This window comes from Mustela nivalis (genome assembly GCF_964662115.1).
Source record: "Mustela nivalis genome assembly, chromosome: 8".
Classification (NCBI taxonomy): Eukaryota; Metazoa; Chordata; class Mammalia; order Carnivora; family Mustelidae; genus Mustela; species Mustela nivalis.
Window position 1 is genome coordinate 22,177,271 of NC_139027.1, and position 14,138 is coordinate 22,191,408.

Below are 14,138 nucleotides of genomic sequence, written 5' to 3' on the forward strand. Positions count from 1 at the left end.
ATGATACATTTACTAAAATATGCCATATCATATACCACGAAGCAAATCTCAGTAAATTTGAAAGAAACAAGGTCTCAGATTCTCTGATTTCACTAATGATAAACTAGAAACCAGTAGCAAATAACTGGAAAATTCTCAAATATTTAGAAATAAGCAGTGTCTTTTTACACATCTTACTGGCTAACAAAGAAATAACAGTTAAAAATTATAAAATATGTTGACCTGAATAATAACGAAATACGTGTCAGATTTGTGCAATTGCACCAAAAGCAATCCTTAGAGGGATATCTATAGCTCTGTGTGTGTGTATGTGGTGGGGGAGTCTGTATATTAAACTTCTATTTCAGGACAATGGAAGAATAAGCAAATATAACCCCCTAAAAAGTAGAAGGAAAGCTATATAATAAAGATAAGAGCAGAAATCAAATGTAGGGGCACCTGGGTGGCTCAGTGGATTAAGCCACTGCCTTCGGCTCAGGTCATGATCTCAGGGTCCTGAGATCGAGTCCCGCATCGGACTCTCTGCTCAGCAGGGAGCCTGCTTCCCTCTCTCTCTCTCTCTGCCTGCCTCTCTGCCTACTTGTGATCTCTCTCTGTCAAATACAGAAATAAAATCTTAAAAAAAAAAAAGGAATCAAATGAAAAGCAGATGTATAATTTTTTTTAAATAAAGTTGTTGAGAGATTAATATTATGAAAAATCTCCTAGAAATACTAATAATGTACAAAATAGAAAACAAATTACCAATATCAAAAAAGATACAGGAGACATGATTAGTAATGGAGAGTAAAGACATGGAACAACTGAAAGCAATAATGTAATCCTGGCTTGAATTCTGTGCAAGAGCCAAAGAAAATGCTATAAAGGACATGATTAAGACAGTTACTAAAATTGTAGTCTATTTTTCACATTGAAGATTTATATCAGTGTTAAATTCCCTGAATCTGATAACTTATTCTGTGCTGTATGTAAGAGAATTTTCTTAGGAAGTAATACACTGATAAGGGAGCATGATGTATATATACAGTCTATCCTCAAGTGGTTTAAAGAAAAGTTATACTTATGTATTTTAAAGGACAAAAGATTTTTTAAACAAGGCTAATAAATTTTATAGTTGAGATGAAAAACTCACTTTGGCAAAACTGACACAAGTAATAGAAAATCTGAATAGTCTTACATATGTTAAAATTAATTTATACTTGAAATACTTCTCAAAAAGAAAATTCTATGCCCTTTTGATTTCACTACTGACCTAAACATTTAAAGAAGAAATTAGGTCAATTTTATATAGTCTGTCACAGAAAACAGAAAAAGAACACTTCCCAACTTGTTTTTTTGTTTTGTTTTGTTTTAAATCACAGCCCTAATACCCAAATCTGACAGATAGGAAGGAAAGGAAATGACCAGCCACTGTCTCATAAATATAGCCACAGAAATCATGAGCAAAATATTAGCAAATTGAATCTTACAATAAAAAAGATAATGTTATAATTTGGTAGGGTTTATTCTTGGAATCAAAGGGAAGCTAACATCAATGTAAATCATGTTAATAGAGTAAGATGGGAGATTATATGATTATCTCAATAGATGAGAATATATAGTATTTGATAAATTTAAACACCTTTCCTGATAAAAATTCTTAGCAAACTAGAGTATGTACAAAACTATAGATCTCATAATGGTGAAATATTGAATGCCCTTTCCTCTAAGTTCAGGAACAAGACAAAGAAGATTATTAGCAGTTTTTCAACATTGTCATGGAGGTCCTAGCCAATTCAGTGAAGAAAAAGAAAAGATACAAAAATTGGAAAAGAAGTAAAACTGCCTTCACAGATGATATGATTGTATACTTGGCAAATCCAGAGATCTTCAGACTGTTAGAATAGGAAACAAAGTCAGTATTCAAAAATCAGTGAAATTGATACTAATATCAAACAATTAGAAAATGAAATAAGAAACCATGTTTACACAGCAGTGCCCCCTCAACTCAGTTTAATGAAAATGTGCAAGACTACTACATAAACACTACAAAACATTGCTGAGAGAAACAAATGACAACCTAAGTAAAAGAGATACCATGTTTATGGATTGGAAGACTCAAAATTGTTAAGATAATTCTCCCTGAACTGTATTTATTCCCAATTAAACCCCCCACAAGTTGGGGTGTGGGGAAATAGAAAAGCCTATTTGTTTATTTATTTTTAAAGGCAGTTTTTTTTTTTTTAAGATTTTATTTATTTGACAGAGATCACAAGTAGGCAGAGAGAGGAGGGGAAGCAGGCTCCCTGCTGAGCAGAGAGCCTGATGCGGGGCTAGATCCCAGGACTCTGGCAGAGGCTTAACCCACTGAGCCACCCAGGCGCCCCAGAAAAGCCAATTTAAAAACACATTTGAAATAACAAAAGGACCTAGATTAGCAAAGGCAATCTTAGCAGAGTTGGAATGCTTTTATTACCAGATACCAACACTTTATAAAAAGCTACAATAATTAAGACAGTATAGTACTGATATAAACATAAACAGGTTAATGGGACTGTATGGAGTTTACAGAAATAGACCCATTCGTGTATATGGTCACCTGATTTTTCTACAACACTACCCCTGCAGTTCTGTGGAGAAAAGGTGATTTTTACAATAAAAGGTGCTAAATCAGTTGGATATCTGGGTGGATAAAAATGAAACTTGATGTTTACCTCAAACCAGACACAAATATAGGATTATCAAATAAGATAGGTGAGAAAACATTAAAGAATCTAGAAGGAAACATAAGGAATGATCTTTAAAGGAGGCAAAAATTTCTTGAACAAGATGTAAAACACAGTGACCAAAAAAGATTGATTAAAATTAACTAAGATGGATTTAAATGTATTAAAATGAGGAACTAACTGGGGTACTTGAGTCGCTCAGTGGGTTAAGCGTCTGACTCTTGATTTCAGCTCAGGTCAAGATATCAGGGTCATGATTTAGAGCCCATCAGGGAGTCTGCTGGAGATTCTCTTTCCTTCCCTCTATTCCTCCCCACCTCCCCCTTCCATGGTCACTCCCCCACTCAAATAAATAAATAGATCTTTAAGGAACTTCATCAAAAGAAAGCATGAGGGAGAGAAAAGGCAGTCCATAAACTGGGAAAAAATACTTTTAATACATGGCTCCAACAAAATATTTATTTGGGACATGGAATTTCTACAGATCAGTTTTTTAAGAGACGGTCCAAATGAATTTCACAAAAAAGGATTTCTAAATGACCTATTAAGCACACGAAAAGATATTCAACATCAGTTACCAGGATAAAGCAAATTGAAGTCTCATTGAATACCACCATACACCCAATAAAACAGCTAAAATTTAAGACTGATACTACCCAGTGTTGGTAAAGATGTAGAGCAACATTGTTGGTGGGTTGTAAATTGGTATAACTACTTTAGGAAGCTGGCTATATCAACTTCTTAATTAAGCTGAGCCTTCCCTATGACTCAGCAGTTCTCCTATGTTTCACTTACCCCAGAGAAATATATCCAAGTATTCATGAGCATTTGTAATAGCGCCAAAATAGAAGTGACCCAATAGAATTGATAAATACAGTGTGGTATTTGATACAATGGAATACTTTAGGTGGCTGCTGAACACAGTAAATGGGTAGATTTCAATGAGCAAAAGAGTATATGCTATATATACTCTGTATATTTCTGTTTATCCAAAATTCAAAAATGGGTCAGATTAATCATACTGACAAGGTAAAAATACTAACCTTGGGCATTATTATTGTGGTTAAGGGTATAAGGGAGCCTTCAGGGCTGCTGGAAGTGTTCTATATCTTGCCTGTGGATAGTGGTTACTTTTTATTTTCTTTAATGTGTTTTTTAAAGATTTTATTTATTTATTTTACTATTTATTTATTTATTTGTTTGTTTGTTTAGTCACTCTCTTTATTTGTCAGAGAGAGAGTACACAAGCAGGGGGAGCAGCAGGCAGAGGGAGAAGCAGGCTCCCTTCCAAGCAAGGAGCCTGATGCGGGACTCAATTCCAGGACCTTGGGATTATGACCTGACCTGAAGGCAGATGCTTAACTGAGTAAATCACACAGGTGTCTTGGATGATGGCTACTTAAGTGTAGACATACTTAAAATTTAAAATTTAAATTTAAAATTCCCGTAATGTTAGTGTACTGTACTGTATATGTGTGATCCTTCAAAGTATTTTCTAAACAGTATGCTATAATTGTGTTTTTACCTGGCTTGTAATTATTACCTGCTGGAATTTTTCTCTTGAAAATTATTGACTAAAATTTTTTTTGTGGTAGTAGAGGAGAAAGAGTTTTGAGTTAGAAGACTGGCTCTAAATTTTTTTCTGCTGCTTTTTACTCTATACTCTTAATAAAACTTGGGCTCCCTCATCTTGTACAAGGTTTTTAACTCTATCATGTATAATATAGATAATGACTTCCCTTTCTAATTCTTGGGATATCAAAGGGATTAAATGAGACGATTGATGTGAAATTGCTTTGTACCTAATGAATTGTGCAGATTTATAGTATCTTCATAATCCAGCTAGATACTTGCATCTGAGCTCATATACCCAAATTCTTGAATGTCTCATGGATATTGTGGTAGTGATCTAGTTCCGCTTTGTAACAGACTGCCTTGATTTGCTACTTTTTTTTTCAGATGACTGGGAGAAATTTGAAATGCTTTTGGAAATTTGGGTATACTTAACTGGCGGGAGTATATAAGGGAGTAGGACTTTTGAACTGACAGCTGGGATTGCCATTAGCTGGCTGCCATCTTTTCCCAACATTTAGCTAATTTAGAACTAAAATTTGGTCATTTGTCAAATGCCTAACCTTTAGAAAAAATGCTTAGATTCCCTAACTGCATTTCATTCACTCTTAGAAGTGATTTGATTATGAAAGGCATTACTAGTTTTATATGCTACTGAAAGGCTTAAAGTGACTGCCAATTAAAATTGTAAGAAATTCCTGATTGCAAAGCATCTCCTAACTTGATAGATCTTTAATTAGGGAAAAAACATGCATTTCAAAATCAATGAAATTTCATGGGGCATGTTTTTGTTTGGGTAAATTTTTAGTTTCTATGGATTAGAATGACTTATAAGTTGAACCATTTTTAGCTCTGTAAAAATGTTAGTCAAAGTACACCTTAGTGTAAATTACTTACTTGGGAGATCAAAATTAAATACATAATTTACAGAGCAAATAAAACAAATATGAGATAAAGTATTCACCATTATAATTTAGACACTTTAAATTGTCACATCAAAGTGACCCACACTGGTTTTAATAATGATTGTCATCAAGTTTACAACTAAATATTGGTAACCTAAAGTGTTTCTATTACTACAGAATCATAACAGAAATTGTAGAAACTTTTCTAAAAGGAGCCAAAAGTATTTTCTTTGTCTCGTCCATTGCTCTTACCTTTAAATAAATATTTTTAGGTAAATATTTGTCATCTGAAATCAACGAGAGATTTTTAATCCTTTGAGAAAAATACTATTTAGTATGCCAAAAAGTAGATAGGTACTTGATGCACTGATGATAGGGCTGTATTTTGTAACCATCATTTCCCATGCTTTTAAAACGTAATGCCAAGGTTAAGAATTTTACAGAGAATCGAATCTAAGCTAGTATTATAGTTACTTAATGGAAAGTACAAAGTAAGGTGCCCATTTTGGTCTTAGAAAAATCCAGATATCCCTGGGAAGTAGATAATTGATGTTTGAGAGCTAGTACTAATACAGAAGCTATGCTAAAGTTCCCATAATAAAAGCAGTTCTGCTGGTCATGTTTGAATTTCAGGAATGATCTTGTTAACTGTCATATTTGCTAAAGCACATTTCAGCCATGTCTCTGTCTCTTCTGTTACTTAGATACTACTATATTAATGGAATAGCTACACGGATAGCTTTTGCGTGTGGGGGCCTTTTTTTTTTTCCAACCTCTCAGCCTTACAAAAGAGTCAGCAATTTTTAACAAGAAATGTGTGGACTTAATTGGAAGTGGGAAGTGGTAGGGACATAGAGAGATACAGTCTCTGCTTCCTTTTTTTAAATGCCTTTTTCAGTTAAGATTAAATGGGAGCTAGGAGTCTATTTAGAGAGAGCCAGTGGAGAAGAAAATGATGAGAGGCAATGAGTACAAGTTCAGTTCAGTAGGGCAAATGAAGAACTCCTCGTGTACCATTCCTCCCCACGCCATTCCAGAAGTTACTTATTAGTTCATGGATTTTATTGCTCATTCATTTGAAAAGTAGCTTTTCTCCATCTAAATAGCTTTTAGAGTTTTTAATATAATGCCCTACTGTAAACATAATCATTAAAATTTAATAACTGCCTGGTACCATTTAAATTTTGTGGTTTTTTATTTATTTATTTATTTATTTATTTATTTGACAGAGAGATCACAAGTAGGCAGAGAGGCAGGCATAGAGAGAGAGAGGAGGAAGCAGTCTCCCTGCTGAGCAGAGAGCCCGATGCGGGACTCGATCCCAGGACCCTGAGATCATGACCCGAGCCGAAGGCAGCGGCTTAACCCACTGAGCCACCCAGGCACCCTAAATTTTGTTTTGTTTTGATTGGAAAATGGAGCAGAGGGGATGGTTAGTTCTTAAGCCTGCTTCTAATATTCCGAGGAAGTGTGTGAAAAACAAAATCACCTGCCGACAGCTACTTTTTGTTTAATTTCCCTTTCTTCATAACCACTGGTTTTTAATGATGGGATTTTGGCCTTTTCCTAAGTGTAAGACTTTGCTGGTAGATTGTGCTGTCCTCAAAGGTGCTATCCCTGCAACCCTTTGGATCTCTTGGGCTGTGAGTTTGGCCCCTGGTGAACAAAGAGGAATACGTTTCTGTGGCAGCAGCCTTAAGGAACATAATCAGGAACCAGCAATAATAGAGATGGAAGCCAAAGATCACTGGATAGTCTTACTGTTAACCATAGGACACCATAGGGTATCTGGTAGTTTGCTGCCTGTGTGTGTGACCTTGATCTTTTGGGGCATGACTTTTTTTAAGGACTGTTATTTTGTAGATAAATTCTTAAAAACTGACCATTTTACTTATTGTTTAACAGTACGAGGATGTCGTCCAGGAAAGATTGTGCAGATGACTGAAGCAGAAGTTCGGGGCTTATGTATCAAGTCTCGGGAAATCTTTCTCAGCCAGCCTATTCTTTTGGAGTTGGAAGCACCGCTGAAAATTTGTGGTATGTAAATAAGTAGAGCTGGAAACAGTCTATTTGAATATCAGTTTTTCCTCCCGAATTTACATTGAAGGTAATCTAGAGAGAACATTCCAAAATTTATGTTGGATAGAGAGATGGATAGGTTTGATTACATAAAATATAAAAATTAAAACTCATAAAATGATGTTACAAAGATTGCTGTGAAAGATTGTTTCTTAGAAACAGGAAAGACAATACAATAGATTTTTTTTTAAAGACAGATTTTAGAAGAAATTCAAATGGCCAATAAACGTAAGATCCTCAGCCTCACTAGTAATTAGTGAAATGCAATTTAAAAACAAATCCCAAACTGTAGTCAGATTTTTTTTAAAAAGTGTCAAAAACTGATAATCTAATGTTGTCAGGTGTAGAAAAATAGGCATTCTGATATACCAGTAAAAAAAACAAGAACAGAGTTTTAGGGGTCAGTATGGCAGTATCTGTGATGTTCTACCTTTGTTACGATTCTGTTTTGAAGATGATGTAACATTACAGTTTATATTTGTTCTTTTAAGTCTTACAGTGGCTTCTGTCCAAAAACAAAAACTTCATAACCTTAGGCTGAGTGATCGCATTGTTATAGCCAGAAAAACTGTTGTATGTGGGGTGCCTGGGTGGCTCAGAGGGTTAAGCCTCTGCCTTAGGCTCAGGTCATGTTAGGGTCCTGGGATCGAGTGCCACATTGGGCTCTCTACTCATTGGAGAGCCTGCCCCCCCCCCCACCTGCCTCTCTGCCTACTTGTGATCTGTTCTCTCTCTGTGTCAAATAAATAAATAAATCTTAAAAAAAAAATGTTGTATAGAAAGTATTTTTCTGTAGTTCACATAACAATGGAAAGTGGGCTAAGTAATGTATCATACTGGCTTTTGATTTGATAACTTGTAGTGGCTGTTAGTGTTAATGAAGTAGCTTTTATGGACTTAATTGTCATCTTTTGCTCAATCAAAAATTATTTCTGTATGTAAAAATTTTCATTGTCCTGCATGTTTCTTAGTGATCCACATTCATACCTTGTAAACTACAGGTGTTTGATATGCTCTTTAAATACTTTTTTTTTTGCTTTCTTCTGTGTTTAAGTAATGTGCTTGGTGCTCCTTGTTATATTACCTAACTAATAAAAGAAATTAGCTAAGGAAAAGTTGTTAAATACATGAATTAGCTTAGTGTATCACCTTTAAGTAAGAAGTAGCATGAAATTTTGTGCACGGGAGCCTGGCTGGCTTAGCTGATAGAGTACACAACTCTTGATCTTAAGGCTGTGAGTTTAAGTCCCATGTTGGGTGTAGAGATTACTTAAAAATAAAATCTTGGGGGGCGCCTGGGTGGGTTAAGCTGCTGCCTTCGGCTCAGGTCATGATCTCAGGTTCCTGGGATCGAGTCCCGCATCGGGCTCTCTGCTCAGCAGGGAGCCTGCTTCCTTCTCTCTCTCTCTGCCTGCCTCTCAGTGTACTTGTAATTTCTCTGTCAAATAAATAAATAAAATCTTTAAAAAAAAAAATAAAATAAATAAAATAAAATCTTGGGGTGCCTGGGTGGCTCAGTGGGTTAAAGCCTCTGCCTTCGGCTCAGGTCATGATCCCGGGGTCCTGGGATCGAGCCCCACGTCGGGCTCTCTGCTCAGTGGGGAGCCTGCTTCCTCCTCTCTCTCTGCTTGCCTCTCTGCCTACCTGTGATCTCTGTCTGTCAAATAAATAAATAAAATCTTAAAAAAAAAAAAAAACCTTTAAAAAATAAAATCTTTAAAAAAAAGAAAGAAAGAAAGAAATTTTTCTGGAAATGATCAGTCTTTTCTGTGACTCTAAATGAAGCAAATGTAGTTATTTATAACATCTTAAAATGATTCAGATTCTAAGGTACTCTTTCAGATGCTTTGATACAAAAAAATTTGAGGGTAATAGAAGTTAGTCATACTAAATATTTCTGAATTCTGGCTACTTGTGTCACTTTTTGGTATAACAAAGTAACCTTTATTAAACTACCAGTTAATAAGGGTAACTGAATTAGTTATGTGTTGTATAACAGGTTACTCCACAATTTTATGCCTTAAAGTTACGTGAATTTATCACCTCACAGTTTCAGTGTGTCAGGAATTCAGGCACAGTTTAGCTGTCTCCTCTAGTTCTGGGTCTCTCATGAGGCTGTGATCTAGGTGTCATCTGGAACTGCATTCATCTCAAGGCTCAGTGAAAGGATTCAATTACTTATGGGCCAGTAGATTGTGAGAACTTGGTTCCTGATGAGCTGTTGGCCAGAGACCTCCTTCAGTTCTTTGCCATGTGTTCTCCGTAGGGCAGTGGGCTTCTGCATCAGGAATGAGAGAAGACAGAAGAGTACAAGCAGAATGAAGTCATGATCTTTTGTAACCCAATCTCAGAAGTGACAGTTCTCCCCTCTTTTGCTGTATCCTGTTAGAAGCAAGTCACCAGCTCCAGCCCACATTCAAGGGGAGATGATTACACAAGGGCATAAACATTGGGAATCATTTGTAGTTGCTTCCCACAGTAACCAAGTGTTCTAAAATTGACTTTTTCTATTTTCAGGAGATATTCATGGACAGTATACAGATTTACTGCGATTATTTGAATATGGAGGTTTCCCACCAGAAGCCAACTATCTTTTCTTAGGAGATTATGTGGACAGAGGAAAGCAGTCTTTGGAAACCATTTGTTTGCTCTTGGCTTATAAAATCAAATATCCAGAGAACTTCTTTCTGTTAAGAGGAAACCATGAGTGTGCTAGCATCAATCGCATTTATGGGTTCTATGATGAATGTAAGTAAAAATAAAAATTTATTTTTTATTAATGGGAAAATTCCTTAATATTCTCTAATAGAATTTTCCAGTTCAAAAAATTCCTTTGATTCAGTTTTTTAAGAAATACAATTTATCAAGCATTGGACCAAGAAGAGTCTTTCATGGGAGAGGGCCTTGAAACTGGGAAACATGTTACTAATTAAACTGGTTCCTTGAGCTCTCCTTGGTCATGTTATTTCAGGTTGACTGCAGCTTACACAACTGAAAGACCCACGTGTAATTAGTTTACAGAGTCAAGTATCCATGTGAAACAGAGGGCACTATAGATAATAACCTCTACTTTTCTAGTGTCCATTAAGATTTTAGATCTCAACATTCTTAATGATATGATGAAAATTCTCATTGGCCCTGTGTCATAAGAAATATTGAAAAGTTGTATGAAATTATTTAAAAGTTGAGGTTTAGTATTGAAATTTTAATCTATGCCTATAAACCTAGAGATAAGGATACTAACTACTCTGGTGTATCTTACTGTACTCCTATTCGTCAATAAGAAATCACTGATTTGTGTTTTGTAGTAGTTTTTTCCAAGTGTTATTACTAAATTACTACATTTGAATTTGGCCTTTTGCTTTTGTTAGACCATGGGAAAGAATATATGTTTGGTTAATTATAATTTAGAACCATTAAGTGATTTTCAGATTTATTGATTTTTGGTGCTGAATTCTCCATCAGTACCTGTTTTTGCTTTTTTCCAACCTTAAATATGGTAGAGTCCTATTCAAACTCCTATTCTTGGTTTATATAATCATTGATTTAACTGATGTTTGAGGAAGTGTTATATACCAGGCACTACTTTAAACACTAAGAATGTAGTGCAGTGCACAAGACAGATGATCTCTGTTCTCATGGAGCTGTGTTCTAATAGGACTGATGCCACATTTGATTTTGCATTGCATCTTTATTTCTAAGGTGTAATGTATGGTTTCAACTGTTAAAATCAGACCAGTAAAGAGGAAGTGGATTATAGTACATCTGACTATAACCACTTTTCTAAAGCTGTATCAGGAGTAGAGGTGCATTCTTAAGGATAAAGTATGTACTTGAATATCCTCAAGGATAGAAATGACATCAGATGAAATTGAGAAAGGCTTTTAAACACTGCTTTTGAGTTTAAACACTGCCTCTGCCTTCTTGTGATCTCTGTCTGTCAAATAAATAAATAAAATCTTTAGAAAAAATACTGTAAGAAAATTAGTTTTTTGTCAATATGCAGGAAGAATTAAGTGGGGAAATGTTGAAAAGGTAGATGGTACTTGTCTGGGCCTGAGGTAAAAAGTGATTTATTCTCTGCTAGAACATAAATCACTCTATTAATTGAAACATTTTATAGTAGATACTAATCATTTAGTTGTACTTTTTCATTGAGTGGCAAGTTATGGCAAAAAAAACTTGGGAAATTGGTGTTTATGTGTTTCCTCCGTTCCCTGGGTTAGTTGCTGCAACTTACTGTCCAGTTCAGGAAAATCAGGTAACTCTAGAAAGGTGAACATACATTTAAGATTGTCTTTTTTTATAGCTCTTTATACTAGACTACAGGAAAATTATAGCCTTTGTGTGTCTCTAGTTATACTTTCTGTAAGAGTGCCAAATTGTAATTCACTCAGAAGTGGATACCAATCAGGCACTTGGAAATTGTCCTTTCTTGGCAATAAATTTATGCTGTGTTACTCAGTGCATTAGAGTCAAAATGGACAGTTTCTAGAGGCACCCTCTCACTTCTGCTTATTTGGGTAGGTATTTAACGAATGTGCATATTGAATGGAAAAGAAAAACTAGTAGTCTATTAGACTGTTTCAAAATTGCTTTATTATAGTGATCTTAAAAGACAAAAGTGTTTGATATATTTCTTCCATAAAATTCGTAGCACAGTCTTGTAGACTTTTTTTTAACTTTACAGGAAGGTGCTGAAAGTTAGTTTTTAAAAATGTGTAAGAAATATTTGTTACAGAAAAACAAAGTACTGTATAAAGAATAAAATTGAAATTATTCATAATCCTGTAGCTATGAGATAACATGAAAATAGATTTATTTGTTCTATTTGCTTATTCTTTTCATAGGCAAACGAAGGTTTAATATTAAATTGTGGAAGACCTTCACCGATTGTTTTAATTGTCTGCCTATAGCTGCCATTGTGGATGAGAAGATCTTCTGTTGTCATGGAGGTAAACTAATCCATAAACTTGCTTTATGGATTTTTCTTACTGTCCTAACATTGTTTAGAAAATAACTATAGTAACTAAGATGCATATTGTGGGAAAACAAAGCAGTGCAGGTGTGGAAACTCAAATCATTAGAACTGTTCTAAACACGGCTAAAATCTTTTAGTAACCAGAAATTTATGACTATTTATACGTAATGAAAATGAAAATTTAGTTCAGTACTTGTCTCTAAGAATCTCACATGTGAGAAGGATAACTGTAGTTTTCTTTGAAAAAAGTCTTCCCTTTGCCTGTTTTGACAGAAGGATACCTCTACGTATCAGTAAAAATGAAAGGATCGTGATGATTTTCCTGCCTATTTTAAATACCTTTCATCAGAATTCAAATGTAATTGGGTTTACTATTCCCAATATGCCAAGAGTTCTGAGCTTCATGTAATGTGTCCACTTTCATCTTTAATACAGTTTTTTGATAGAATAAGTTATTTCTTTTTAAGATTTTATTTGAGATAGACCGAGAGAGGAAGAGAGAGCACGGGCAGTGGGGTGGGTCAGAGAGAGAGAAGCAGGTCCCTGCAGGGAGCCCAATGCAGGGCTGGATCCCAAGACCCTGGAATCATGACCTGAGTTGAAGGCAGATGCTTAACTGACCAAGTGACACAGGTGCCCCAGAATAGTAAGTTACTTTGTGTGACTTGTTAAATAAGCATATATAAAAGGTCATTTGAAAAACTAACATTATGTGTCTAGCAATTGGCTAGGTGCCATAAAAAGATACAGATTATGTTTGATCTGGCTGTCTTGAGAAATTAAAAACCTGTTGACAAAATGTATATTTCCAGAAGAGTAAGGAAAAATATATTTCAGGGGTACCTGGATGGCTCAGTTGAGAGTCTGACTCTTGGTTTTGGCTTGGGTTGTGATTTCAGGGTCGTGGGATCAATCACTATGTGGGGCTTCACAGTCAGAAGGGAATCTGCTTTTCTCCCTTTTCCTCCTCTCCCCCATGCACACAGCTCTCTCACTCTTCCTGAAATAAAAGAAATCTTTAAGAGAAAGATAAAGTGTATTTCAAAAAAGATACTGTATAATAAAAGGGATTTAATTATGTCAAAGTATATGTAGTGAGTAATTTTTAAGAAGTTGGGAAGGGAGAGAATTGTTGGACAGACATTTATGGAAGTGTGGGTTTTAGAAGGTAAGTAGACTTTGGAGAGGCAAAGAGAACTTGAGACAGTCTTTTTTATGTTGTCTAGTTCAAGGAATGTGTGAGGACTGGCCTAACTAGAACGTCAAGTACATGTTGATGAATGATAACGTATCAGATTATAGAGATTTGAATACGGAGCACAGGAGTTTGTTGAATGGTCTAATTACCATATTGGGTTTTTGTATAGGGAAATATTTTAAGGAAAATACTGTAAGGGGGCACCTGGGTGGCTCAGTGGGTTAAAGCCTCTGCCTTCAGCTTGAGTCATGATCTCAGGGTCCTGGGATCAAGCCCCGCATCAGGCTCTCTGCTCGGTGGGGAGCCTGCTTCTCCTCAGCTGCTCTGCCTGCCTCTCTGCCTATTTGTGATCTCTGTCTGTCAAATAAATAAATAAAATCTTTAGAAAAAATACTGTAAGAAAATTGGTTTTTTGTCAATATGCAGGAAGGATTAAGTGGGGAAATGTTGAAAAAGGTAGATGGTACTTGTCTGGGCCTGAGGTAAAAAGTGATTTGTTCTCTGCTAGAACATATCACTCTATTAATTGAAACATTTTATAGTAGATGCTAATCACTTAGGAAATTGTAGCTCTTGCACATTGGTATAGCTAAAAATAGAAATGTGGAAGTATGTAATGACACTTGGATTTATATATAAAAAATACTAGCTTATATTTATGTGCTACTCTATAAAGATTGCTGAGTGTTTTCATGTGC

General features: G+C 35.4%; 1 protein-coding gene across 2 annotated transcripts in view; it reads left to right on the forward strand.

Moving 5' to 3' along the window:
* Positions 1-14,138, forward strand: part of PPP1CB (protein phosphatase 1 catalytic subunit beta) — a 43,940-nt gene that overhangs the window by 14,448 nt on the left and 15,354 nt on the right. For both annotated transcript variants that reach the window (XM_082745187.1, XM_082745188.1), the window contains exons 3-5: positions 7,088-7,219; positions 9,779-10,009; positions 12,112-12,216. In XM_082745187.1, coding sequence (XP_082601313.1) covers positions 7,088-7,219; positions 9,779-10,009; positions 12,112-12,216 — 468 coding nt within the window. The remainder of the gene's footprint in view (positions 1-7,087; positions 7,220-9,778; positions 10,010-12,111; positions 12,217-14,138) is intronic.